At 44.7% G+C, this 25,311-nt stretch overlaps 1 protein-coding gene across 1 annotated transcript in view; it reads left to right on the forward strand.

Moving 5' to 3' along the window:
- KSR2 (kinase suppressor of ras 2) overlaps positions 1-25,311 on the forward strand; it is a 400,684-nt gene that overhangs the window by 61,425 nt on the left and 313,948 nt on the right. The window contains exons 2-3 of the mRNA XM_044921136.1: positions 21,026-21,166; positions 24,719-24,869. Coding sequence (XP_044777071.1) covers positions 21,026-21,166; positions 24,719-24,869 — 292 coding nt within the window. The remainder of the gene's footprint in view (positions 1-21,025; positions 21,167-24,718; positions 24,870-25,311) is intronic.

Below are 25,311 nucleotides of genomic sequence, written 5' to 3' on the forward strand. Positions count from 1 at the left end.
TGCCCATAGGAGAGAAGTCATTTTACCTTGTACATTGGGTCCTTGATATTAGCCATGAGCCACTGAATGAACCACCCCCGGCAGCCACTGTGCTTCTGGACTTCTTGCTCTATAACTAAAAGATAAATCTTTTGGAGCCACTTTTAATAAGGTCTTTAAGGGTGCCTGGGTGGCTCAGTCTGTTAAGTGTCTGCCTTCGGTTCAGGTCATGATCCTGGGGTCCTGGGATCGAGTCCTGAGTTGGGCTCCCTGCTCAGTGGGGAGTCTGCTTCTCCCTCTGCCCCTCCCCCTGCTCATGCTCTCTCTCACTCTCGCTCATGCTTTCTCTCTCTCTTGAATAAATAAAGTCTTAAAAAAAAATAAGGTCTTTGTTTCCTAAAACAGCATCCCACTGATAGGTTGGATTCTTAGGAATTGGTCACTGGCCCTTATACACGGTGCCCTGTGTGTATTGGATTTTGACCAAAGTGGGCCTTCATGTAAACATCATGGGCAACCTCCCCAATCTCTGCCTCTTCTTAGAAGACAAGATATTCTTTCTCTATCCTAGGGGATGACCTATTTTTTTTTAATAACCCAGATAGTAGATGTTTATGACATAAAATACATATAGCAAAGACAAAGGATATATATAATAATTACTTACACATATCTATATGTGTGTGTAAATTATATATAATGTATGTATATTATATAAATGCATATATGTATACTATAATATATGTGTGTATATATATATATTTAAAGATTTTATTTGGTTATTAGAGAGAGAGCACGAGCAGGGGGGAGAGGCAGAGGGAGAGGGAGAGGCAGATTTCCTGCTGAGCAAGGAGCACAACACAGGGCTCGATCCCAGGCCTCTGGGATCATGACCTGAGCCAAAGGCAGACGCTTAACCCACTGACCCACCCAGGCACCCCGACTATAATGTGTATATTATATATCATATGTATACATGCATGTGTGATGATAGGTATATCCTATATGTAATATACACACATGCATGCACACAAACACTTTTTCCCCAGAGAGAACCCTGGCAGGGTTGCCTAATGGTTAGGTACCTGGGGCCTGAGCTAGACCTTCTGTTTTCATTTCCTTGCTCCACCTTTCCTGGCTGTGTGATCTTGGGCAAACTGTCTCACCTCTCTGTCCACTTCATCAGTGTGATGAATCATCATACCTACTTCATAGGGTTGTTGTGCATGTTATTATATGAGGCACACATGTCAAGTGCCTAGCACGATGCCCAGCGTGTGGTGAACACTCATGAAATAGGGGCAGCAATGACGACTACAACCTTCTTTGTAAAGACCCAGATTCTCAATCCAGCTGTGCCACCTCTTAGCTGGGTCAGCCTGAAGGAATCACTTTGCCTCGCTGAGCCTGGGCTTCCCTGTCTGCATCCACCAGGGCTGTGGTGATCATGCCCATCGTGGTGGAATCCAAGGCCCACGTAGGTCATGTGTCCAAGGATACCTAGCTGGGACCTGTCCTCCCTGCTCCCAGTAGGGGCCTCCTTTGCCATTACCTACTGCACCCCGTGAAGGAGGACAGAAAGGCCTTAGTGATGTGCATGTTTTCTCCGTGGCGGATGCTATGGTGGCCTCTTCCCCCCTTCATTGATGGGGGGCTTAATGTAAAGAGAAGGACTAGAGCAGATGGTAGCGAAGAGGGTGACAGAGAAGTGAGATGAGTTCTAGGGCCGCCTTCCCCAAGCTGGGCTGTCCAGAGATCTATCCGGTGTAGCCCTTTGACATTTCTCCTTTCTACTCAATCTACAATAGCTGCAGAGGCCAGAGAATATATAAGTTGCATTTTTGATCATTCTCGCTAGATTATTTTTCGTAAAGGTACAACAAAGTGCACAATCTCCAGAAATAGAAGATGGTGTGCTTCCTCAGCTGGAGACAGCGTTTTGGATGACATCTCTTCTGATTATCACCTTTTGGTGAAACTGAAGATGTGGCCTGGCTGGCCATCAGGATGCTGAGATGGCTCCCCCTGCCCACCACGCCAAGTAATGGAATTTCAGAAATTCCTGAAATTAGTTCTAGTGGAAGCTGGCATAGTTGAGAGTTTTGCCTCTCTGATACGGAGCTCATAATGTCCATCCCAGCTCAAGTCCATGCTTATGAATGAACGTTGTACAGAGGCCTCGCTGGAGACAGGATTTCTCTTCATCCTTGGTCTCATGCCTTCTTTTCTTCTCTCTTTTGTTGTGTTATTTTGCTGTGGGATTGAGGATTGTGCAGAGGTGTCATCTTTGGGAGGGGCTTCACCGTTTAGAGGCAGGAGGAGGCCCAGATGGCTAGCTGGGTGGGTTACAGAATTACAGGTCTTGAACAGGATCAACTGGTGCCTCGCTTTCTCCCTTTGTAAAATGGGCATGATGATGACGTTGGCCAGAAGCATCTCTCACGAAGTTGCTTTGCAGGACAAATGAGATTTTTTACCCATTTTATTAAATAATGTTACTCCACACTTAACAAAAACTTCTGCAATTCCCCACTGCATAGGAGTGAAATCCACCTCCTTGCCATGACTGTAATAGGACCTACATGAGCTGGCTCCTGCTTGTATCTTTGACCTCATCTCCTTTTTCTTTCACCCATGATGTTCCAGCTCTCAGTTCTTGAAACATGCCAAGTGCTTTCCCACCTCGGAACCTTTGTATGTGCTGTGTGTGGACACCTGGCCCCCTCTGTAGGGAGACTTCTTAGGCTGGTCCAGCTAACAAACCATCCTTCCCTGTTATGAGCTCTAAGCTCTTTGTTGAAACCATAGCATTTATCACAATCTGTGGTTATCTTATTTATGTTTACTTGTCATCTCTTTTTCCCACAAAAATACAAGTTCCATAAGAGCCGGGATCAAGTATGCCTTGTTGACTATTTTATTCCAGGCCTTAGCATGGTGGTTGGCACTTCCTTGAAATCGGCTATTTATTCATTGTCGTCTATGTGCCAGATACTATGAGAAGCACTTGAAAACTTTATCTTATTCTATGTGTTTGGTTATAAACGAACCTTATTATTAAGAGTAGTAATAGAAATTTATATCACTTGGATGTAACAGCTGTTCATAGAATGATGTGCCCACTATGATGTCATTCATGTTCAAAATGGGAGTCAATCCTGGCTTCCCTGTGTTTTCGTTATGTGGTGCTAAGCAAGTACCATGAGTGAAATGCTTATATGATGGATAGATGGTTGCATGGATGCATGGATGGGTGGATGGACAGATGGTAGATGGATGGTTGCATGGATAGATGGATGGGTGGATGGATGGGTGGATGGACAGATGGTGGATGGATGATTGCACAAATGGGTGGGTGGGTGGATGGACAGATGGTGGATGGATAGTTGTATGGATGGATGGATGGGTGGATGGGCAGATGGTGGATGAATGGTTGCATGGATGCATCAGTGGACAGAAGAATAGTTAGGTCAGATCTCTGAAATCATGGGATTCCAGGGTTGAAAGGAACCTTAAGACTCATCTAATTCAACCTCCCATCCACACAAGATTCCTTTCTGCTCACGTGGAAGCCAGTGTGGGTATGTTTGTGGGTGTGTAGTGGACAATTGAATAGTGATTTGGAACACAAGAAATTGTAAGTATCTGTCAAGGCCTGTTTTGGATGTCACCTCCTCCAGAGAATTATCCCAGATTGTCCTTCCCAGACATCATCTCTCCATCCTTGGAGCACCTTGCTTATGTCTCTACTGTGGCACCCACTACTCCCTACAATCAGGTGAAGGAGCTGTGCATCTACCTCTTCACTCCTCTACGTTCTGAGCTCCTTGAGAGGGGGGACTTGTCGGGAGCTGCAAGGTGCTTTCCTCTTTAAGTGGTCTGGCCTTTTAGAGTTGCCTTTTAGAGGTGTTTTCCTTCTGAGGCCTGTAGCTGCCTGTGGGATTTCAGGGAGATATGTGTCCTCTGTAAATGTGCACAGGATACCACAACATCCCCTTACAGGGCCCTGAATAGGATTGTGGTACAGAGGCTGGGGCCCCCTAAGCTATTCAGTCTCCTGTTCTCTCTGTTGTCACGACCTTAAATGATATGAATTATTCTAAGACGCATAGTCCCTAATTGACCTTGCTGGACTTGAATCCACAACCTCGGCCTCTGGTTCCATCTCTTACCAACTCAACTGGCTGCCATGGCTTGTGGAAGGACTGCAGCTTCGGAGCCAGATGGCCCCAGGGTCAGCTGTGCCACTGCCCAGCTAGACTTAGTGCCACGCAAGTCCATTGACTTCTTCTTTTCCTCATATTGGCAGTGAGGCCAACTTTGTAGATTTGAGAGAAGATACATAAAGAGCCCGAAACATGGAGCCTGCTGTCCCCATTTCTTAGCTGTGGAGACACTTGGAGGAAAGGGACAGCAGGGGCTGGGGGGGGGCGGGGCGCAGTGGTAGCATGGTTACCATATAAAAAGGGGCACAAGAGGAAAAGAATCTCTCTCTCTCTCTCTTTCTCTGTGGAAAGTAGCTTTTCACTTCTCTCTCCTGTCAACAACCTCATTGCTAGGTTAGTAGCAGATGGTTGGAGTTGCCAATCTCTTGTGTTTGTATCTCTTTTTCACCAAACCCCCTCTGCACCCCCAAACAAGCCAAAACAAACAAAACAAAAAAAGTAATTGGGAGTCCAGGCTGGGAATCCAAACCCAGGACCCATGAGGCAGCTGTGGGTTTTGGGCATGGAGAAGGCCTTTCATTTCTTCATGTGGGCACAGCCTTCATTCATTCATGAATCCATTGTATGGATTAATGATTTCCCAGGGGGCAACCACTATGTTCATAGCAGGGAGAATTCAAAGATGACAAAGAGAAGGCCCCCTCCCCTTTAATATGTAAAATCTGGTGGGGGAATTAGGAAATGAATATAAATAACCCTAATACAGACAATATATTATAGGTGGCAAGCATAAATACTGTGGTTTAGGTGGTGAGGGTGGTGAGGTATACTTTTGGGTGGGGAAGAGAGAGAGCTTCCAGGAAGAGTGAGCATTTGAGCTTGAACTTGAAGGATAAACAGGAGGTCAAAAGGCAGGGAGGTCAGATCAGAAGTACAGAAGGGTCTAGAGCAGGTGCCCTCGAGCCAGAATGTGCATCAGAATCACCTTGTGAAGAACTCATTGCCGTGTCACTCCCACAGTTTCATTCAGTGGGTCTTCTTGTGGACTTGGAGTAAGGGGTTGTGGGGTTCGTAATAGGGGAGAAGTGGCCAGGGCCCCGCAGACCAGGGTAAGGCATTTGGGTGGCACTCAGTGTGCCCTGGGAATCTATGGAATGCATCTTTTGGGGAGAGATGGAAAGCATTGAGGCCATGGGAAAGGAAGGTCTTGGGTGACATTCTCAGGACCTTGGGCCTTTGTCCATGACTGCAACAAGATCTGAGTGGGAGAATGCCCCAAGCTCAGCTTGACAGAACCACCTCACACCTCTGGAGGGACCTTCTCTCAGCAAATCCTCAGCTCTTTGTAGTCATCCCTTTATTCAACCCCTAAACACACCTGGAGAAGAGAAGGGATTAGGTATGGCTTTTTGCTGAGGGGGAGGAAAATGGGGAGAAGAAATGCCATGGAGAAAAGGTTACATCTTACTTCCAAGATGGTAGCCACTGGTCAGTTGCTCGTGGCTATTTAAAGCTACATTAATGAATATTAAATACAACTTTGAATTCAGCTCCTCAGTTATAAGCAGTAGCCACATTTCAGGGACTCAGCAGCCACATGGGACCACTGGCTACCATCTTGGACAGCACAGATGTAGAACATTGCCACCATCACAGAAAGTTCTACTGGACAGCGCTGGCTTAAGTGATTGGCTGAGTGAGGTTCTATCAGCTTGTTCAGGAGAGAGCCAGATGGGAAGCTGGTCTTCTGAGCAACTCCCAGCTTGGAACTCTTCTTGCTCTATGATTTCCCTTTGCTGATCCATGGTAGGAATGTGAGAGCCTCCCTGCTTGGAGGTTTTTTTGCTTGCAATGCAAAACCAGGAGGCTCACACCCCAACCCTGAGCCCCACCTGCCTGGCGAGTGTTCTCTTCTGAACACTGTTGCCAAGGTCCCAGGAGCAGCACAGAGACATGCAAACATCCTTTTCCTTGCCCAGCAAGGCTGAGACTAGCGTAAACCTACAAAGGATACTTTTGCCCTTCCCCCATTGGTGTCACCTATAAGAATAATCCTGGAATTTTTGAACTTGGAGTCACTCTGGAGAGCAACCCTTTTTTAACCTCTCATTTAATGGATAGAAAAACGAGTCCATGAGAGGTCCCACAGCAACTTAATTGCTGAGCAGGGAGTTGAAAGCCGGGCCTCTGCCTTTGATTTTAGTCTTTCATCACCCGTGCATTCAAAGGGTATAGTGATGTATGGTTCATCTTGGCTGGACCACTTTCTGGCTAACCTGAAATTTTCCAGCTGTATTTTGGGGTCAGAATCTTTTCCTGTGTGTGCGAAATTTATCAACTGGGGAAAAAAAAATCAAAATCACTTGAACCACTCCCTGATTTCCATCTGAAGCTACTCAGTATTGAGCGGGGGTCAGGGTGACCGTAATATTGAGAATTTGGCAAAAATCCTTATATCCTTATAAAATAAAATGGAGAGGGGTTAGTGGATGCGTTTATGGCCTTTGTGCTTCCTCCTGAAGGATTTAATGGACTCTTCTTCATTCTGGGGTAAATTTCACAGCCAGTATTCCCTGTTCTGTTCTCTAACTCTCCCACTCAAATCGGCTTCATATATACCTATCCCCCGTGTCCTTGGGGAGCCTGTACCTGCGTTTTACATTGAGGCAATGTTGCAAATCTTTTTTTCTTAAGATTTTATTTATTTACTTAGAGAGAACACAAGCAGGGGGAGCGGCAGGCAGAGGGAGAAGCAGGCTCCCTGCTGAGCAAGGAGCCCGATGTGGGACTTGATCCCAGGACCCTGAGATCATGACCTGAGCCAAAACCAAGAGCTGGTTGCCCAACCGACTGAGCCACCAAGGCGCCCCTCTGCTTGTGCTTTTAATTCAGTGTATATACAGTATTATTCTGTTCGTGTCAGTCTAGCAAATTTCAGCAATCACATACAGGGGATTTTGCTTCATATTTGCTTCCACTGACAACTGTAGTGAATTAAACATCGCCAAACAATGTAAACTGTATTTATAAATTTGATATACAGGAATTTCTTTAAAGTGCTCTGTTGACAGACAAGCCTTCCCAACTATTTATATAGCGCATAGAAATCTAAAAAATCAAACTTACAAATATGCTGGGCCTTAAGCCACTTCCTAATAGTGTACATAAATTGAATACAATTTCAATGTCAAATGCACGTATAAATCAGTTATTCAATTACACGTTTCAAACCAGAAAGGTGAATTCTTACTCTAACTGGCCAAATTATTTAAAACCTTAAGAGAATAGAAAATAAATACTCCAAAGGCACAGACTCTTTAATTCAAATAGTAATACTATAGGTTTTTTTTTTTTTTTTAATTTTATTTATTTATTTGACAGAGACAGAGACAGCGAGAGCAGGAACACAAGCAGGGGGAGTGGGAGAGGGAGAAGCAGGCCTCCTACCGAGCAGGGAGCCCGATGTGGGACTCGATCCCAGGACCCTGGGATCATGACCTGAGCCGAAGGCAGTCGCTCAACCAACTGAGCCACCCAGGCGCCCTACTATAGGTTTTAATTATCTTAAATATGTCTATTATTCATCCTAGATTTTCCCAGAACTTAAAGGTGCTAACCCATTCAGGAAACTAGTTTGTCTCACACAATACTAAGCTCAAATTCTAATGACATTTTTGGGGGGTTGAATTCTCTGATTGTCTGACATCACATAATGACTGTGAGGGATGCTTTCTGGATTTTTTTTTTTTTTTCTGTTTTCTGGATTTTTGGTCAGTGGTGCCCATAAGATGCCCTAGTCCTGTTTATTCACTGTGTTAAATATTTGTGTAATTTTAGTTCATTTTAATTTCCCTGTACATAGCCGCATGTGCTGAGTGGCTGGTCTATTGAGCAGTGTGGGTCTGGACAGAGCAGGCTTCCATGGTCAAAGTGAAGAAGTTGCCCCAAAGAGACTTACTTTTAGTGCATATGTGTTTTGTGTTTTTTCCCCTTGATGTGTCTGGTCTTCATTTCTGGGGTCTTAGTTCTACTTTTCCTATAGTTCAGGCAGTGGATAATAAGGCAACATATTGGCTTTGCTCCCCTAAAGTCAGCCCTGGACAAAACACATGTTATTATTTATCACGCAGGCCCTCCTCGTTCCAAAAAGGTTGGGATTGGTTACACCTGTGGCCAACCTAAGTTTGCCTTAGGGGACCCTGCATCTTATTTTTCTCCCTGCTTCTTCTCCTTTTTAGGATTGTTGGTACTACATACATCACTTGAAACTGCCCTCTCTGGAATTTCAACCCCTCAAGACTCATTAATTTAATCAGATCACCTAATTGGCACTGCAGTGGTAATGAGTGATCAAAAAACCCGAAGCCAGTGGTTCTGGACTTTTTGCCTTTGTCAGAACTATCTGGGGATCTTGTTTAAAAGAAATGAGAAGCCCCCTGTCCCCAAGAGTATTTGATTCCGCATGTGTGGGTTGGGGGAAGCAGGGGCTCAGCATGTGTATTTTTAACACCGTCCCAAGGGGGTTCTGCTGCAAGCTATGTTGGACCACTTTAACCTGTGGTGTGGAAATAAGGAATGGGACAGGTTCGGGGGGCAATTTCGGGCCTTGTTTTCCATGTGACTTTCAGACAAGTTGCATTGTTACTCTGAGCCTCTCATTTCTCATCTTCATAATGGGGGTAATTGGGCTCTTAGCCCTTCGTGTGTGTATGTAATAAAATATTAATGAAGCACTTAGCACAATGCTTGGCACATAGTAAGTGCTCAGTAAAACTTAGCTATGATTATGTTTATGACTATATCATTATGTAATAGCGTATTGATAACAGCATCATTAGTAACCTAATGACGTAGTGAAACAGTAGGCATAGGCTAGCATATAAGAAGGATCAGCAAATGTCAGTTTTATCATTAGAAATATATACTATATAGTATACATACTATTATATTTCTAATTGTATTATGTATTATATGTCTATGAATTCCTATCTATGATTTATGTCCGAATATATATTATACAGTATATAGATATACTACTGTATTCTAACATGTTTTGTTATAGCATAAATATTAAAATTATAGTGATGGACTATGTGAGAAAGTTACCAGGGGACCTGGCATCTAGTAAGTGCTCATTAAATCAGTGAAACTCCCCCCCCCATTGTTTGTCATATTCATTAGCAATAATAATGTAAAGAAAAGGAAAAGCCACCAGCAGCCTTGAGGGCTTTACCCCCAAGCCACGTGCAGTGGGCATTTTTCTGAAGGAGTGGGCTTGGTTCCAGCACCCCTGGGGGACAGCCCAGACTGGTGGGTCCTGTCTGCTTCAGCCTGAGGGATGCCACCCTAACGGATCTGGGGTAGGGAGAGGAGGAAGAGTGCCATCTCCCAGGCCTCCAGCCCTCAGCTGGGAATTTGCCTGTGGATGCAAATCGGCCTGTTACTTGAGACGTTAGCGAGTCAAATCATTCTCTCCACTGTCAGCTGGCCCCGCTGAGCGCCAGGGATGTTATGACAATGGTCGCCCTGGCAACCGCGGGAAGGCGTCGGGGCGCCTGGCTGGGCCCCGCTGCAGCCCGGGGAACGCAGAGCCGGGGGTGGGGGGCCCCGGTTTTGAACGAGCAGCGCCCACTGGAAAACGGGTTGGGACGTCCTGGGAGAGGCCTGGCCCTCCCCCCAACCCTGATGAACCACCCAGAAAAATGTCCCGGGGACACCGCTGTGCCTGCTGGGGGCCAAGCCCGTGGTGCTCTCTGGAGCTGGCATTCTGATGGGGGTGTGTGTGATGGTGCTGATGGGGGGTGTAACCATGGAAACCAATCAACAGGATCATTTGTGGGCTAAGGATAAGTGCTACTGAGGAAAAAAGCAGGGTGGTGTGATGGTGACACGGCGGGGGGGGGCGGTTGGGAAGGGGTGGCACCGAAGGGTAGGAGAGTGCCATTTGTGCCTGCAGCCGGAGGAGAGAGCTCTGGGCAGCGGGAAGAAGCACAGAGGCGGGGGCGCTGTGGGTTCGTGGGTTCGTGGCTTCAGCTCTCTGCTGCTAGCCGGTGCCTGCCTGCCAGCAGGTAGTGATAGTGGGGTGTTTGCCGACAGGCAGCCCTGAGGGGGGGACGGGGCACTGTGGAGTCTGTCTCGTCATCCGTGGGATTGTAAGGCCAGTTATGCCACATTTCTGAGCCTCAGTTTCCTCATGTGTAAAATGGGTGGGAGAGGAGACCCTCCCCTTGACATTGCCATGGGGTTTACAGGAGAGATGATTTGTGAAAGATCACTTAGAATATCCTCAATCTGCCCTGCCCTCCCTTCCAGCTTTCATACACTCTGCTTTAGCTTTTTTTTTTTTTTTAAATAGTACCTAGGGGGCACCTGGCTGGCTCAGTCAGAAGAGCATGTGACTCTTGATCCTGGGGTCGTGAGTTCGAGCCCCATGTTGGATGTAGAGATTACTTAAAAAAAATTAAAACAAAATAGCACCTAAGCAATGATGGTTTGGGGCTCAGCAAACTGAACCCCAGGGGCTTGCCCATGGGTCCCAGGGTTTATCTTGGTTTAGATTCTAAGTGAAAGGTTCCCCATTTCACATTAGAGATTTCAGACATGATTATTTATAGCTCTGTCACATGTCTTGACTTTAAACTTTTTTTTTGTTGTTTATGCTGCTAAATTTACCATCATGCTAATACAGAGTACAGTAATAAGGCACTGAGGATGCTCAGATCCAGGAGGGTCTGAAAAATTTTTCCATCTGCGGTGGAAGGTGCCAGGCTGCCCCCTGGTGTGGAGTTGGAGAACTACATCTCTCGGTCTCCTCTCTCAAGACTCCTGGGATCCTTCAGACCCCAGGTCCAGAGACCTTATTTTGCACCCGGGCAGGGCAAGGCAAGGGTGGGTGGTGGGCTCAGCATGGATGTGCTATTTCCAGGAGCCCTGTGTTTCTTCACTTGAAGGTGGAACCTTTGGACCTTTTGCAGTTCAGCTCTGCATGGACTTGAATTGAGGGTGACCTAAAAATAAATTAGGACACCTGGCAGGGTGAGGACATGCAAAGACCCATTTCCAATTGTGCTTCTCAACCTTGACCTCTAGGCTGTTTGGACCCTCTGCTTCTGCAGAGAGCTATCGCTAAGAGGGCACATGACTGGTAATCAGACCCTGAGTTTAAATCCTGACCTGGTGCTGCTTTAGTCGTGTGAGCTGGGGCAGGATTCCAGTGGCCCTGAACCTCAGTTTCCCATCTGTAGCATGCCAATAACAATCTAACACCCACTTCAGCATTGCTGTGGTGCTCTCTTATAAGGCAGTATCCTTGAAAACATTGTGGAAAGTAATTTATTTAGTGACGTAGGGGATTCAGCTTCATCACTGAAATTCCCTGAGTGTGGAGGTCAGTGCCTCTCATACCCTCTGGGTTGAAGAATCAGCTTTTTTGTTTTCCTGGCACTTTGTAGCCATTGCTTTTGTGAAATATGATAAAAACAATTTAGTGAAAAAATGGAGGGGACCGAAATATCCAAACAAAATACAAGCCTCACTTTGACGATATTAGATTCAACGGACAGAAAAGCACTCTGTCCAATAGCTATCAAAGTAACTAAATGCTCTCGATTTCTGTACTAATCTGAAGGAGCCTGGCCTTCACAGCCTTCAGAGCACATGTCTTCAGGCTACACTAGAATAGCTGAATAGCCCTGCCCTAGGATGTGTAATTGATTTTGTAACCCTCCCTCTTGGTATTTAGAAAGCACCTTAAAACACACACACACACACACACACACACACGCACACACCTCCCTCTTGGTATTTAGAAAGCACCTTAAAACACACACACACACACGCAAGCATGCACACACATGCACGCGTGCACATACACATACAATGAATGGCAGGCCTTACTTCTCCTAGAATAAACATAGAACTCCCATCATTATCATCCTGTAATCATGGCAAATTGCTCTCTACGAGACTGTTCTCTTAATTTTGCATCCTTGGTGCCTGTGCCGAAGCCTGGCTGCTCTTCATTCTGGCTCCTCTCATCTGGCCTCATGATTGGTGTTTGCTCGTCTGTCCCGTCTGCCCCACTGGGAGCCCCTGCAGGCCTGGACGGGGTGTAGACTGCTCTTTGAATTCCCTGGGCCCTGGACAGGGTCTTGTCCCTTGGAGTCGCACAGTGAATGCCTGCTGCCCACGGGAGCCCACCGCCCTGGAAGGGGGCTGTTCGCCCAGGTGCCACACTGGCTTCCAGAACTAGGTTTCTGCCCTGGTTTTATTGTCCAAGGATCCTGATGCTTACTTAAGCTTGTCAAAGAAACAAACTGCTTTCATTCCATCATTTAGACAGTAGATGGATGTTTCTCCCTTGCCTGACACTCAGTGACATTGGGGTGCTTGTGTTTTTATGAATTCTTGGGTCTTCCCCAGATTCACTGAATCAGGCTTCCTAGGGGATGGGCCTGGAAGGTTGATTTTTGAACAGACACCTCCAGATGATTCTTCACTTGATATTAGCCAAAAGGCCGAGAAACGATTCCAGATGATTCTTATGGTCAGGGAATGGGGGAAAGAGGAAGCTTATATGTAAAATTATCTGATACCTTGGAGAGCAGCTAAAGCTCTATGGCCCTCAGTCTCCTCATCTGTAAAATGGGGATATCTCTGGGGTTGTGAAGGTTAAATGAAATAATGTATATGAAATGTTTAGCAGAATACCTGATATTATATATCTATATATAAAATACTATATGTATATACTATATATATTCTGTACTTACTATTATAAAATATATACTAAGTATAACATATATATAGTTATATATAGTTCAGTTATATATAATTATCAAATGTATAATATAGGGCTATACATAAACTTTTATATACATATTTAATGAAATGGTTGACAATGTACATATCATATATATGAGAGATATATATCATGTATATATCAGGTATTGTTTAAGTGCTTTATATGCATGATTTCATGTAATCTTTATATACATGGTGTCTATATGCACTGTTCCCAGCTAGCATTGTTGAATGGATTAAAAATGAACTGCAGTAAAAATCTAGAACTTATTTAATGAGGTGGCTGACATTGGCCATGTCCCACATGTCTTTATTGTTGGTAAATGTCTGATTTTCATGAGGTTTGTGACTAATTATCCTATAAGTAATTCAAGCTTATGGAAAGGTGATAAGATATACATGCACAGAAATAAGCAAGTAAATCTCACCTATGATAACCCAGAGATGCAATTTAACCTTTTCTAAACTTTAAATGGGGCAGTAATTAGACCTACATCATCAAGTGGCGGTGCAGAGTAAAGATGATTCATAAAAAGTGTTTCTCACGGCATTTGGCTTGGGGAGAACCCCTGTTGGCTGAGAGCCGTGATTATTCGACACCACAAATCTTGGGGACCCTGTGGGTGAGCTGCTGATTCCCAGAGGAATACGTCCCATTTGGGAAGTATTGCATGACTTCTGCCTAGTCCAGCTTCACACTCGGGGCAGGTTTCTGGGTTTTTCCCTGCTCAGATTAGCCATGCTCTTGTCCCTGAAAAGTGACTCTTGTTCCCATTTGCCTTGAGGGGAAGCCCCGGTCCTGTGGCTTCCCTCCTTGCCTCTCTTCCCTACTCCATCTGCTTCTTGAACCCGTCTCTCTCTCCCCCGTTCCTAAGGCATCATAGTGGGGGTGCCCCTTGATTCTTGGTCCCAGGCAGGTGTAGGTCCAGTCTCTGGGTGACACTGAAAACACCTCCCAGAATTCAAGCATTCCTTCCACAGACAGTCAGGACACGGTGTTTGTGTCGGATGAGGGCTCAGCCTGCCTTCTGCACAGACAGCATCTCCTGTGATGCCTTGGCAGGAGGTGGTGGTATATGCCCATTTTACAGATGAGAAAGGAGAAGCTCAGGGAGCGGACATGACTCACCAAAGCCTTGGAACTGGAATTTAGAAACTCACTTCTCCCACAATCCCTGGAAGCCTTCCCAAGATGAGTGAGGGGTCCACACCCGACTTTGGATTTCCAGTTCAGTGGGAAGGACCTGTGAGCAACTCAGTGCAGCACCCTGGTAAAGGGAGGGAGATGTGGGCTCCTGCCCTGGCTCCCCAGCTTCAGTAGTTTTGTGGATCTGGGTATGTGATTTAACCTCTCAACACCTCAGGGTTCTCGTTCACAGAATAGGCTCAGAATACCAGCCTCACAGCCAACATTGTCTCATGGATTAAAAATGAACAGACACATTCAAAGCAATTGTCCCACTGCCCCAGGCTCATTGCAAGTATTTAGTAAATGGTGGCTGCTCTCGGGGCTGTTATTCCTGAAAATGCTCTATCATAGCCGACAAAGATGCCCCCAGCAGACATCACAGAACCGCTCACATCATGGGCTTTTGACCCCGGTATCAAAGGAATCCCTCATGCAGAAGATTAAAAGGAATGAGTTAGATCTGTAGGAACTATCAGGGAAAGATGCTCGAGGCTTGCTACTGGGTGAAAAAAGTAAGATACAATTTATGTGGGAAAAAAACAACCCTACACATCCACCTATGCTGCAAAGTTTACACACACACACACACACACACGTATGGAAATGCATAGAGGCATAGAAAAAGGTCTGGAAATATGGACACCAAACTAGTCTCAGTGGTTACCTCCATTATGTCCAGGGAGAAGAGGACCAGCATTAGTCTGAGTGGACAAAGGGAGCTTTGGCCTCATCCGAAATGGTCTAGCTTTTTCCACAAGGAAAAGGTATACATGTGCTCATTAAATAATTAACATTAAAATAAAGTTATCCTTTCTGCAGTATTGCGGCCTTGGAGTCAGATTGGGTTTGAATCCTAGCTCTCTACTTGCTAGCTGTGTGATCGTGAACAAATCGCTTAACTTCTCTGTGCCGAATTTCTCCATCTGTAAAATGTAGATCTCAACAGCATCTAGCCCCTGGGGATGTGTGGATATATTGACATGATGCGTGGTAGCCCTTCAGCGTGGGCTTGGCACATGGAAGTGCTCAATAATGGTACTTTTATTTCTACTATTGTTCTTGTTTCATTGATGCTTCCAAATCTAGAAAGGGCTCCTCAGCCCTTTAAGATATCCAGTGTCTTCGTTACTAGCCAATTATAATGCAAGAAAAAACTGTGATAAATGTTATAATGGAGTAGGTAAAAATAAAATGCGAGGGAAGATTTGATAAATTCTTGCTGGAGAAGGTGACATTTGAGATGAACTTTGGAGAAAAAATCAGATTTCTAGGAGTTGATGGGGTGGTGTATCAGTTAGCTGTGCATCCCAGTAATGCTCTGTAACAAACGACCACAAAACCTTAGTTGCAGACAACATAAACATTTGTTGACCATGCATCTGGGGATCAGTTGCAGATTCCTGGCTCTTCTGATCTTGGCTGGGTTCACTCACAGCCAACAGCCTGGGAACACTTGGCTTTTGCCTGAGCTGAGATGGCTGGCTTTGTCTGGGATGTTGGGGAAGACTTGGCTTTGCTCTCCCTAGTCCGTCCTCCTTCGGTTGATTAACTGACCAGCCTGGACACATTCCCATGGATATGGCAGATCCAAGGCAGCAAGTAGAACCATGCAAAGCCTTTTTCTATTGGCTGAGGTGAGAAACTTTCACAACTGATTAGAGGGTTGTGGGCACAGCCTCTGCCTCGTTTGTGAGTTAATTGTAAGGGCACATTGCAAAGGGTATGGAGGCAGGAGGCATAAAGGAATCGGGGTATCTTTACAATCTACCACAGGTGGGTATAGAAATGACTTCTAGATGGGGGACCTGAACAAAATCATAGAGGGGGGACATTTGAGGTGATGTGTTTAGGGAATTGCATGGAAATGAAAGAGGTAAGGAAGGAGAAATGGACTACAGCTGAGCCCTGAATAATGTCTGAATTTGAATATTATTCTATAGAACAGTGTTTCCCCAACTCATTAGTTTGACCCCACCATTGTGCTTTTTGCTGTATCTCTGTATGTTCTTTTTAAAAAATATTTTATTTATTCATTTGAGAGACAGAGAGAGACAGAGAGAGCACAAGCAGGGGAGAGGCAGAGGGAGAGGGAGAAGCAGACTCCCCACTGAACTGGGAGCCCAACAATGCAGGGCTCGATTCCAGGACGTGGAGATCACGATCTGAGCCGAAGGCAGACGCTTAACCATCTGAGCCACCCAGGCGCCCCATGTGTATGTTCTTTAAACCCACTCAATTTTTAAAAACATACATGTATTTAAAAATAAACATTATACAACTATTATAATGGAAAACTAGTATCACTTCGCCATGAATGGAAGGCAATCAAGAAAATTAACACAACAGGGGCACCTGGGTGGCTCAGATGGTTAAGCCTCTGCCTTCGGCTCAGGTCATGATCTCCAGGTTCTGGGATCCAGCCCCGCATCAGACTGCCAGCTCAGCGGGGAGTCTGCTTTTCTCTCTCCCTCTGCTTGTGCTCTCTCTGTCTTTCTCTCTCTCTCTCTCTCAAATGAATAAATAAAATCTTAAAAAAAAAAAAAGAAAATCAACACAACAAAAACAGTAGTATCATGGGATGCCTTCAGCTCAGGTCATGATCTCAGGGTCCTGGGGTCGAGTCCCGACCGTCTCCTCGCTCAGCGGGGAACCTGCTTCTCCCTCTCCCTCTGCCACTCCCCCCTGCTTGTGTTCTCTCTCTCTCTCTGACAAATAAATAAAATCTTTAAAAAAAACAACAAACAAAAAAGTGGTGTCATTATTACACTGTGCTCACTATTGTTACCTGCCCAAGGCTATGAGTCTATGTCCTGCTCTCTGTTACAGAGATCAGAACATGCTAGGTGTTAAAGACATAGCATCACTGGACAGAGACTGTCTCCTTGATATATGGTCAGATAGCTGAAGAGAGATTTGGACGGAGAACATGCTTACTATGCGACGCATTGTCACTCAATGCCATGCCTCAAGTTATCAGCGTGACCCACACTTGGGAGATCTGCTATTCAAGAATGGGTGTTTGAGCGGGGTTGTGACATGGCTCCCTGGCTCCTGCCATTCAGCATCAGGGCTCAGTCTGGTTTTTCAGTCTTCTGTGACAATGAATGCTTAATCAAAAATATGAGAGACTGGGGCACTTAGCTGGCTCAGTTGGTGGAGCGTGTGACTCTTGATCTTGGGGTTGTGAGTTCAAGCCCCATGCTGGGTGTAAAGATTACTTAAATAAAAACTTAAAAAAATAAAGGTATGAGAGACATGGTTTTGCTTTCTTTGTTTCTTTCTTTAAGTCAAGAAACCACATTGTTTTTATCGTTTTTATTTATGTCAAGAAACCACATTCTTATTTCTTTCGCCATATTTGAAATCCAACACGGGCACATAAAGGCATAAAATAATGAAGAGTAAAACTGTATTTATTTAGGTGAAAAGCTTGAGGAAGGCCAGTTAGCAAAAATCCCAAATTTATAGATATAGTTAATAAAGTAAGCATGTATTCCTTTTAAGCAATTTCTGTAAGTTGCTTAGATTTAAATCCTGTGAATTTCAGAATCAGGATTTAAATAATGAGTTAGGAAGACAGTTTTTAGTTTAACCCAACTAAAAGTACCTTTCTTTGCAGTATAACTCTGTATATTTTAAACATTGGAGAAAGGATACATTTGATCTTTAAAGAATATGTATTTTGAAAGAGATTAATTTTAATTTATCAGAAAGACTTTTTCTGGTACTGAGAGTTAGTAAATTTGGGGCATAACCCCTCCCAGGAAACTGTGGCAGATGCTTGTGAGTTTATGGAGCGCAAAATCAGCACTGTTGCTACGCATTCAGCACCGCTTTGCATGAATAATCCCTTTTAACTCTCCCCACAATCCTGTGAAGTAGGTACACTTGAACCTTCACTTTCCAGGTGAGGAAACCGAGGTTTAGAGCAGTTTTGAAACTTGCTTGAGGTCCTTTGGCTGCTGAGGAGCGCGGTGGATACCGGAGCCCGGGTTAGCCTGATTCTGGTGCCCAAGGTCCTAGCCCCTCCCTGACGCCACCTCTTACTCCAACACATGGGCATGGAAAAAAAAAAAATTAAAGACTTTACAGTAGAGTCCTCTTTCTCTGGTTCTATATTGTGCTCTTCTATTTTTGCAATTACTAATAAGCCCTCAACTTAAATCAGTGCAAAGGAGCAAGCCTGCGGGGCATGCTTACTGCCAGTAATAGGTGACATGATCTCAGGGTCTGAGCGATCCATTTTGCTGTTAATTGCAGGGGTTTCTTTTCTGTGCGGTAAAGAAAGTTATAATTCTGAGACCTCTTTTGTCCTGAAACTTACTAGAATAGAGAGAGAGAGAGTGGTAACTGTTGGAGACAGTTTTCATATCTAAATCTACCTTGTTTTTGAAAGTTTACACAGTATTCCATCCTATGGATGTGCTGTAATTCATTCATATTTAATTTTTCGGTTAATGGACCTTTTTATTTTTTTATTTTTAAAAAGATTTTATTTATTTATTTGAGAGAGAGCAGGGGGGTGGGGAGGAGCAGAAGGAGATGGAGAGAGAGTCTTAAGCAGACTCTGTGCTGAGCGCAGAGCCCCACATGGGGCTCAGTCTCACCACCCAGAGATCACTATCTAAGCTGAAGCCAAGAGTCGGACACCTAACCAACTGCACCCCCTGGGCACCCCTCAGTTAATGTACCTTTTTAAACATGGTTTTCCAGATTTTATTTTTAAGTCATCTCTACACCCAACATGGGGCTCAAACCCACAACCCTTGAGATCAAGAGCCATGCACTCATCGGACTGAGCCAGCTAGGCACCCCAACACACACAGAGTTTTAAAAATATAAATGTAATCATAGTATATGCTGTCTTTGCAGATTGCTTTTTCACTGAAAATGAAAATCTTGGAGATTTTCCCGAGTCAATATGTATCGATCTACCTTTTCAAGTCTTTAAAATTATTGTGCTGCAGTAACGAGCCAGGCCTTTATCCCCATGTACACACATATATAAGTATTTCTGTAGGGTGGATTCCTAGAAGTGAGACTATTAAAACATTGAGACAAAAATCAATGCCTTCCAGTGGCATTCTCAATGGTTTCTCTCATTCTTGGTGACACTGGATAGTATCGGTGTTAAAGAAATTTTGCCAAGGCCATCTAAACATTTTTTCCATTAATAAGCAGGTAATACATATACTTCATATTTTCTAATTTTGCTGTAGAGAAGCAAATAGAAAAAATATCTATCAATAATCTTAATATTTATTAATAATCTCATTAATAATCTTAATTATAATTATTATTAATCTGAGTAATCTTAATCACCTATAATCTTACTAGCAGAGATAACTACTGCTCATATTTTGTCATATACCCTCCCAAGGCTTTTTCTGTGCATCTCTACACATATAGTTTTATAAATTTTTAATGCATGATTTGTACATTATAAATATACATATTTTATACATTATTTTTAATGATATGCCATCATAGAGCTATATTGTAATGTACTTACATCATCCCCTATTGTTGAAGAGTTGGATTGTTTCCAAATTTTCGTGGCTCTTTTCAATTTAGAGCAAAGCTTTGTGAATATTCTTAATTATTTCTTTAGTATAAAACCCTACAGGAGGGCGCCTGGGTGGCTCAGTTAGTTAAGCGACTGCCTTCGGCTCAGGTCATGATCCTGGAGTCCCTGGATCGAGTCCCGCATCGGGCTCCCTGCTCGGCAGGGAGTCTGCTTCTCCCTCTGACCCTTCTCCCTCTCATGCTCTCTGTATCTCATTCTCTCTGTCTCAAATAAATAAATAAAATCTTTAAAAAAAATAAAAATAAAAAAAAAAAATAAAACCCTACAGGAGCACTGTCCTTAGAAATACATTGTAAGTGAGAGAGGTGTGCCAAATGTTAGTTTTTACATAACTAGTTTTCCTTTCTTGTGTCGTGGCATCTCTCCATAGCATGAGTTCATGTCCATCTCATTCTATAAGTATTCGTGAATTTGTGAATATTTGCATGTAAGATTCATGTAGTACAAAAGGATTTCAATGAAATGTTTCTCTGCTGTACTTTTAATCTCTGTGACTTATTTATTCTATAACTGGAAGTTTGCACCTCTTCCTCCCCTGAAAAGTACAGCATTGGGAATATAGTCAATACCATTGTAATAACTTTGTACGGTGACAAATGTCACTATGCTTATCTGCTTCTGGTAGTGAGCACAGCATAATGTATATAATTGTTGAATCACTAGGTTGTGCACTTGATACTAATATAATATTGTATGTTGACTCTGCTTTAATTAAAAATTAAAGTAAAAACAAACAAAAATGTTTCTTCCACCCCTCTTCCCTTCCCTAGGTTATTAGAAATCCTCCCAGAGAGTGTCTGCATTTACAAAGATACATAAATGTAGACATTGCCCACATGCATGGGAGAGCATTTTTATGTAACAATGTATCTTGGAGATTGTTCTGTATGAGTACATAGCACGCTTCCTCATTTTATTTTATAGCTGCATAGAGTTCCCTTGTGTACCTGCATTTATGAGTCTCCTGCTGATGGACCCTCAGAGTGTTTTCAATCTTTTGCCAATCTGTAAGAAATATTCTTTTATAGTCCTCTTGCCCAGGACGGCATCTCTAGGTGAGTTCCTAGAAGTGGAATCTTTGGGTCCAAGGATCTATGCAGTGGAAATGTACGTGATTGCAGCCCAAAGGCCCCCCAATAAAGTGACACCCCTGTGTGCCCCTCCTCCCTGCAGTTAAACCAGTCTTTAACATAGGCATTGGATGGGTTTCGGGTGGGGAGGGGGCAGTGGGGAGATTCTTGTTTATCCTCCCTTGGCCGTGCCTCTGAGACCCGCCCTCTGTCCTCATCTGTGTCTCCGCAGAGCAAGCTGGTGAAGTACTTCAGCCGTCAGCTGTCCTGCAAAAAGAAGGTGGCCCTTCAGGAGCGCAACGCCGAGTTGGACGGCTTCCCCCAGCTCCGGCACTGGTTCCGGATCGTCGATGTGCGCAAGGAAGTCTTGGAGGTGACTGGAGATGGCCCCCGGCCCCCTGCCCCCTGCCCCTTACTGGCCAGAAGCCAGCCCCCTGCACAGCGGGTTTTTGCCTGTGCCCGGCACATAGTAAGCCCCCAATAAATATGTGTTGGAGGAAGGCGCAGAGAATCTCTGATGCTGTCCAAGTGGGTTGTTAAGAATATGGTTCCATGCTCAGTTGGATCCTCTTTCAGCTCTGCCACTCATTAGCTCAGTCACCTTGGCCGAGTCATGTTACCTTTTAGACTGGTGCTGTCCAGCAGAACTTTCTGCAATGTTGGAAATATTTTATATCTGTGCTGTCTGATGCAGTGGCCACCAGACCCAGGGAGCTCTTGGGCACTTGAATTGTGATTAGTTCATGTGACTGATGAACTGAATTTTTAATTGTCTTTAATGTTAATTAATATAGCCGGTGGCCACCATATTGGACACCACCGACTGAGGGCATTAGTTTTCTCATCTGTTAAATGGGGGTAATGATTGTCTCCTCTTCTGAAGTAGCTAGAATGATATAATGAGATGGTCCATCTAAAATGTTCCGCTCACATTTGGGCACCTAATAGCATTCAGCAAATGTCAGCTTGTTATTATTGTTGAAAGCTTTGGAAGTAACAGGTGTGGACCACATCCTTAAAATCTCAAGGATAGTGAGATTTTCCTACCCTCTTGGATTCCAGGTCCCCACTCTTTCCAGTGTCCAGGCCTTCCTAATAAAACCAGTCACTGAATATTTGGGGCCAGGAGTTGTCCTAAGGGCTTTACACCCAGGATCTCAACTGTTGAGGCTGTTCGGACCCTCACAATGGTCTTTTGAGGTGGGGACAGTTATCCCTATTATGCAGAGCAAGAATCTGAGGCTCAGAGATGAAGCGACTTCCCCTGCTAGTGAGTGGATGGTGCTGGCAGGAGAATGCAGCTCAGAAGGACTCTGGAGCAGGTGGGAAGCACTGTGCTTTCTCCTCCTTTGTCTGTTGCTGGGGACTCGCTGAGCTGGGTAGACAAGGGGGGTGTCCCCCTTGCCTGCAGGACCAAATGCCATTTCTCATGGTGCGCCCTTCTTCTTGCTTGAAGAGGCCCGGAAGATTGTCTTCCACCTTTTGTCTTTTTCAGACCTTGACCTCTATGTGAGCTCACCTGAACCCACCAGATGCTGAGCTAGACGAAGGACCCACATATTCCTCCATCCCTGCCCCTGCCCCCACCTCATGCATGCTCATTTGATGGTGTATGATTCTATGTTCCTTTATTTCCTTCCCAGGATGGAATTTTCATGTGAATATCCTTAAAATGAAAGGTCACGTATAACTACAGACAGTACATTTTATTTGCAAGGGCCAATCCACTTTTTAGAGGCTTTTGGGACCAATTATTTATCAAGCAGGGTGAATACAGAGACAAAATCATCTCAGCCAAGGGCTGAAATCTGGTGGCCTCCAAGCTGTTCCTTGTATCTGATGCACAATTTTTGTTTGTCTGATACGGTGTTTGCAAAAAAAAATTTTGAGCCAATATTTAAAAGCATAAAGAGTTTGCATAAAACCCCTCCAGGTCTCTGGCTTCTCTCGAAAAAGCCGAATTGCTGAACACAAGGCACTGAATTTCCATCTGGTGGCAATGACCTGATTTCTGCTGCCCCTTCAGATCATGCAGGCTCCTGCTAGTTGGCAGTTTTGCTCATTTACCTGGCCTGCAGGTGCCCCAGCTCTGGCTCTTACCTTAGGCTGTTAGAATCCTGGCTCCACCAACCAGGGGATGGGGAGGAGCTGGGGTTCCAGCTCTCTGCCTGCAGCTTCTGCATGCGTCCACCAGAGGTCCCCTTTCTGAGGGGGAACCAGCAGTATGGCGAAGGCTCCGAAGTAACAGCCTGGGTTCAAACTTACTTGCTGTGCATCCCTGCGCAAGTGGTCTAACCTCTCTGAGTTTTAGTGTCCTAATTACAGACCAATGATGATGATGATGAAAGTACTACTTTATGTGGTCTTTGTGACATTTAAAGAAAACCCAAGAAAAGCCCTTAAAACAGTGTGCCATCCGTTTCATTTTCGCTTATTATTGTCACTTTATTGAACGGAAGTGCATCTGCTCTGTTAGTCCGGGTTTCCTTAGGCTTTGTCCATTTTTTATGTCATTATTACTTCTGTGATTTTTTTTCTGTGACCCCAAATTTCAGTGGAAATTTAGTATTTGGGGAGTAAATGATAGGATTAAAATGCACAAGTGAATCCTGAAGCAAAGAGGAGAATTCTTTTGGGTTGTGAATGAGTCCCTCTAAATGTGATTTTTTTTGTACCTTCAGATCCTGGACCATCACTTTTCTTAAAGTGGGCTTTACGAGCCATGTGTCCCTATTTGAGAAAAGCCCTAAATGACTCAAGTATTGTTTTCTCCTGCTCCCTGCCCTAGTGAGTTGGAAAGGCACTGATTTGACTTCATGGCTTTTGCTCTGCATCTGTTTTGAGGCCGGGAAAGAAGTTTTCCTCCTTCTGGCTGCCAGTTAAATGTCCGTACTGGGGGTTGGGGGGCGGGCCGGGGAAGGTGTCTGATTTTGTTGTAATATGCAGATATGGCCACAAGAGGGCAGAAGTATCCTAGTGTCCTAGAATCTCCATTTTTAGTATTTTAAAGTACTTATTTTTAAATAACATATGTAAAAACATTGGATACCATTAGCTACTATAAATGAAGGCTCTCCATTTTATATACACATATGATATAGATGCATAAATATGCATAAATGCATAAAGATGCATAAATATCAAAGTTTGACAAATTTCAAGGTGTATCTATATTATGGTGTCCGGGGACATAGCGTTTTGGGGAAGGGGGGGGTGGTTGCTGGTGGTGGTGAAGGGACATTTACAGCTGGCAATCCTGCCTTTTCTGTTCCCAGCCCATCTTTCCAGAAGTGTTCCTGTCCCCACCCCATGCTATACTCCAGCCTTACTACTTTGTCTTAGAATGGAAAGCCGTGCCCTATGGGGCTCAGACACAAATCCGGTTTCATTTCCAGCGCTGAGCTACCCACAGGATTCCAGCTTACCGTTTGGGTTCCTAACCCCCCAATCTAGACCCTAGAAGGTGTGGCCAGGGAGGACAGCCATCAGGAGACTTGGGCTATCCAGTTTGCTCTGTTCTGAGTTCTCCCTGTACTGGGGACAAGCCAAGCTGAGCAGGAGGCATAGAGGGCCATCCAAAGACGAGGAAAGTGGAGCCCGCCCATAAGGAGTTCAGAAGGTACGGGGCGGGGGGCGTGGGGGAGACAGATAATTAACTCCACCGTCTATGGACCACTGTCTGTGTGCTAATGATAGGGGCTACCTTACCAAGTATGCGCACTTAAGACCTCCATTGTACAGGGGCATAAGTGAGGCTCAGAGAGGGTAAGTGACTTGCCTGAGGTAATGAGTGGCCAAGCTGAGATTCAAACCCAGGCTTGTTTCCCCTAGGTACCGCTAGATGGCAGTGTGGAGGCTCAGCCCACTCACCTTCCCTCCGGGCACCTGAGGTGTGTTTACCATCCTTCTTCCTTCCCTCCTGTAGGAAATCACCCCTGGCCAGCTGAGTCTGGAGGACCTCTTGGAGATGACAGATGAGCAGGTGTGTGAGACGGTGGAGAAATACGGAGCCAACCGGGAGGAGTGCGCCCGTCTCAATGCCTCCCTGTCCTGCCTCCGGAATGTCCACATGTCAGGTGAGCAGGCCCGGGGGATGGAGACTCGTCCCCAACACATCAGCCTCGGTTCCTCCCGATTTCCGTGCCTGTGCTGCAGGCCAGGATGAGACAGTCAGCTGTGGATGGTAAATATCACTCACAAGCGGAGAAAAGAGGGGATTCGGGAGCCAGAAGGGGTGAGGGCAGTTCTTGGAAGCTCATGCTCAAGGGAGCGCTGAGGTTGTAGTGCATTTGGTTCTGGATAATAAGAGCCCAGATATGGAAATCCAAGGTGTGCATAGGTGATCAGGGTCTTTGTACCTTAGACATTCTTAAATGCCTTTGCATTTTGGGTCCACATCCATCTAACTTCTTCTTCTTCTTCTTCTTTTTTTTTACATAAACAATAGACATTCAGTGTAAAATAAAACAAAAAATAGATAAAAAGAAAAGAACTATCCCAAGCTTTGCCCTCTAGGGA

The sequence above is a fragment of the Neomonachus schauinslandi genome, chromosome 14 (assembly GCF_002201575.2).
Source record: "Neomonachus schauinslandi chromosome 14, ASM220157v2, whole genome shotgun sequence".
NCBI classification, from domain to species: Eukaryota; Metazoa; Chordata; class Mammalia; order Carnivora; family Phocidae; genus Neomonachus; species Neomonachus schauinslandi.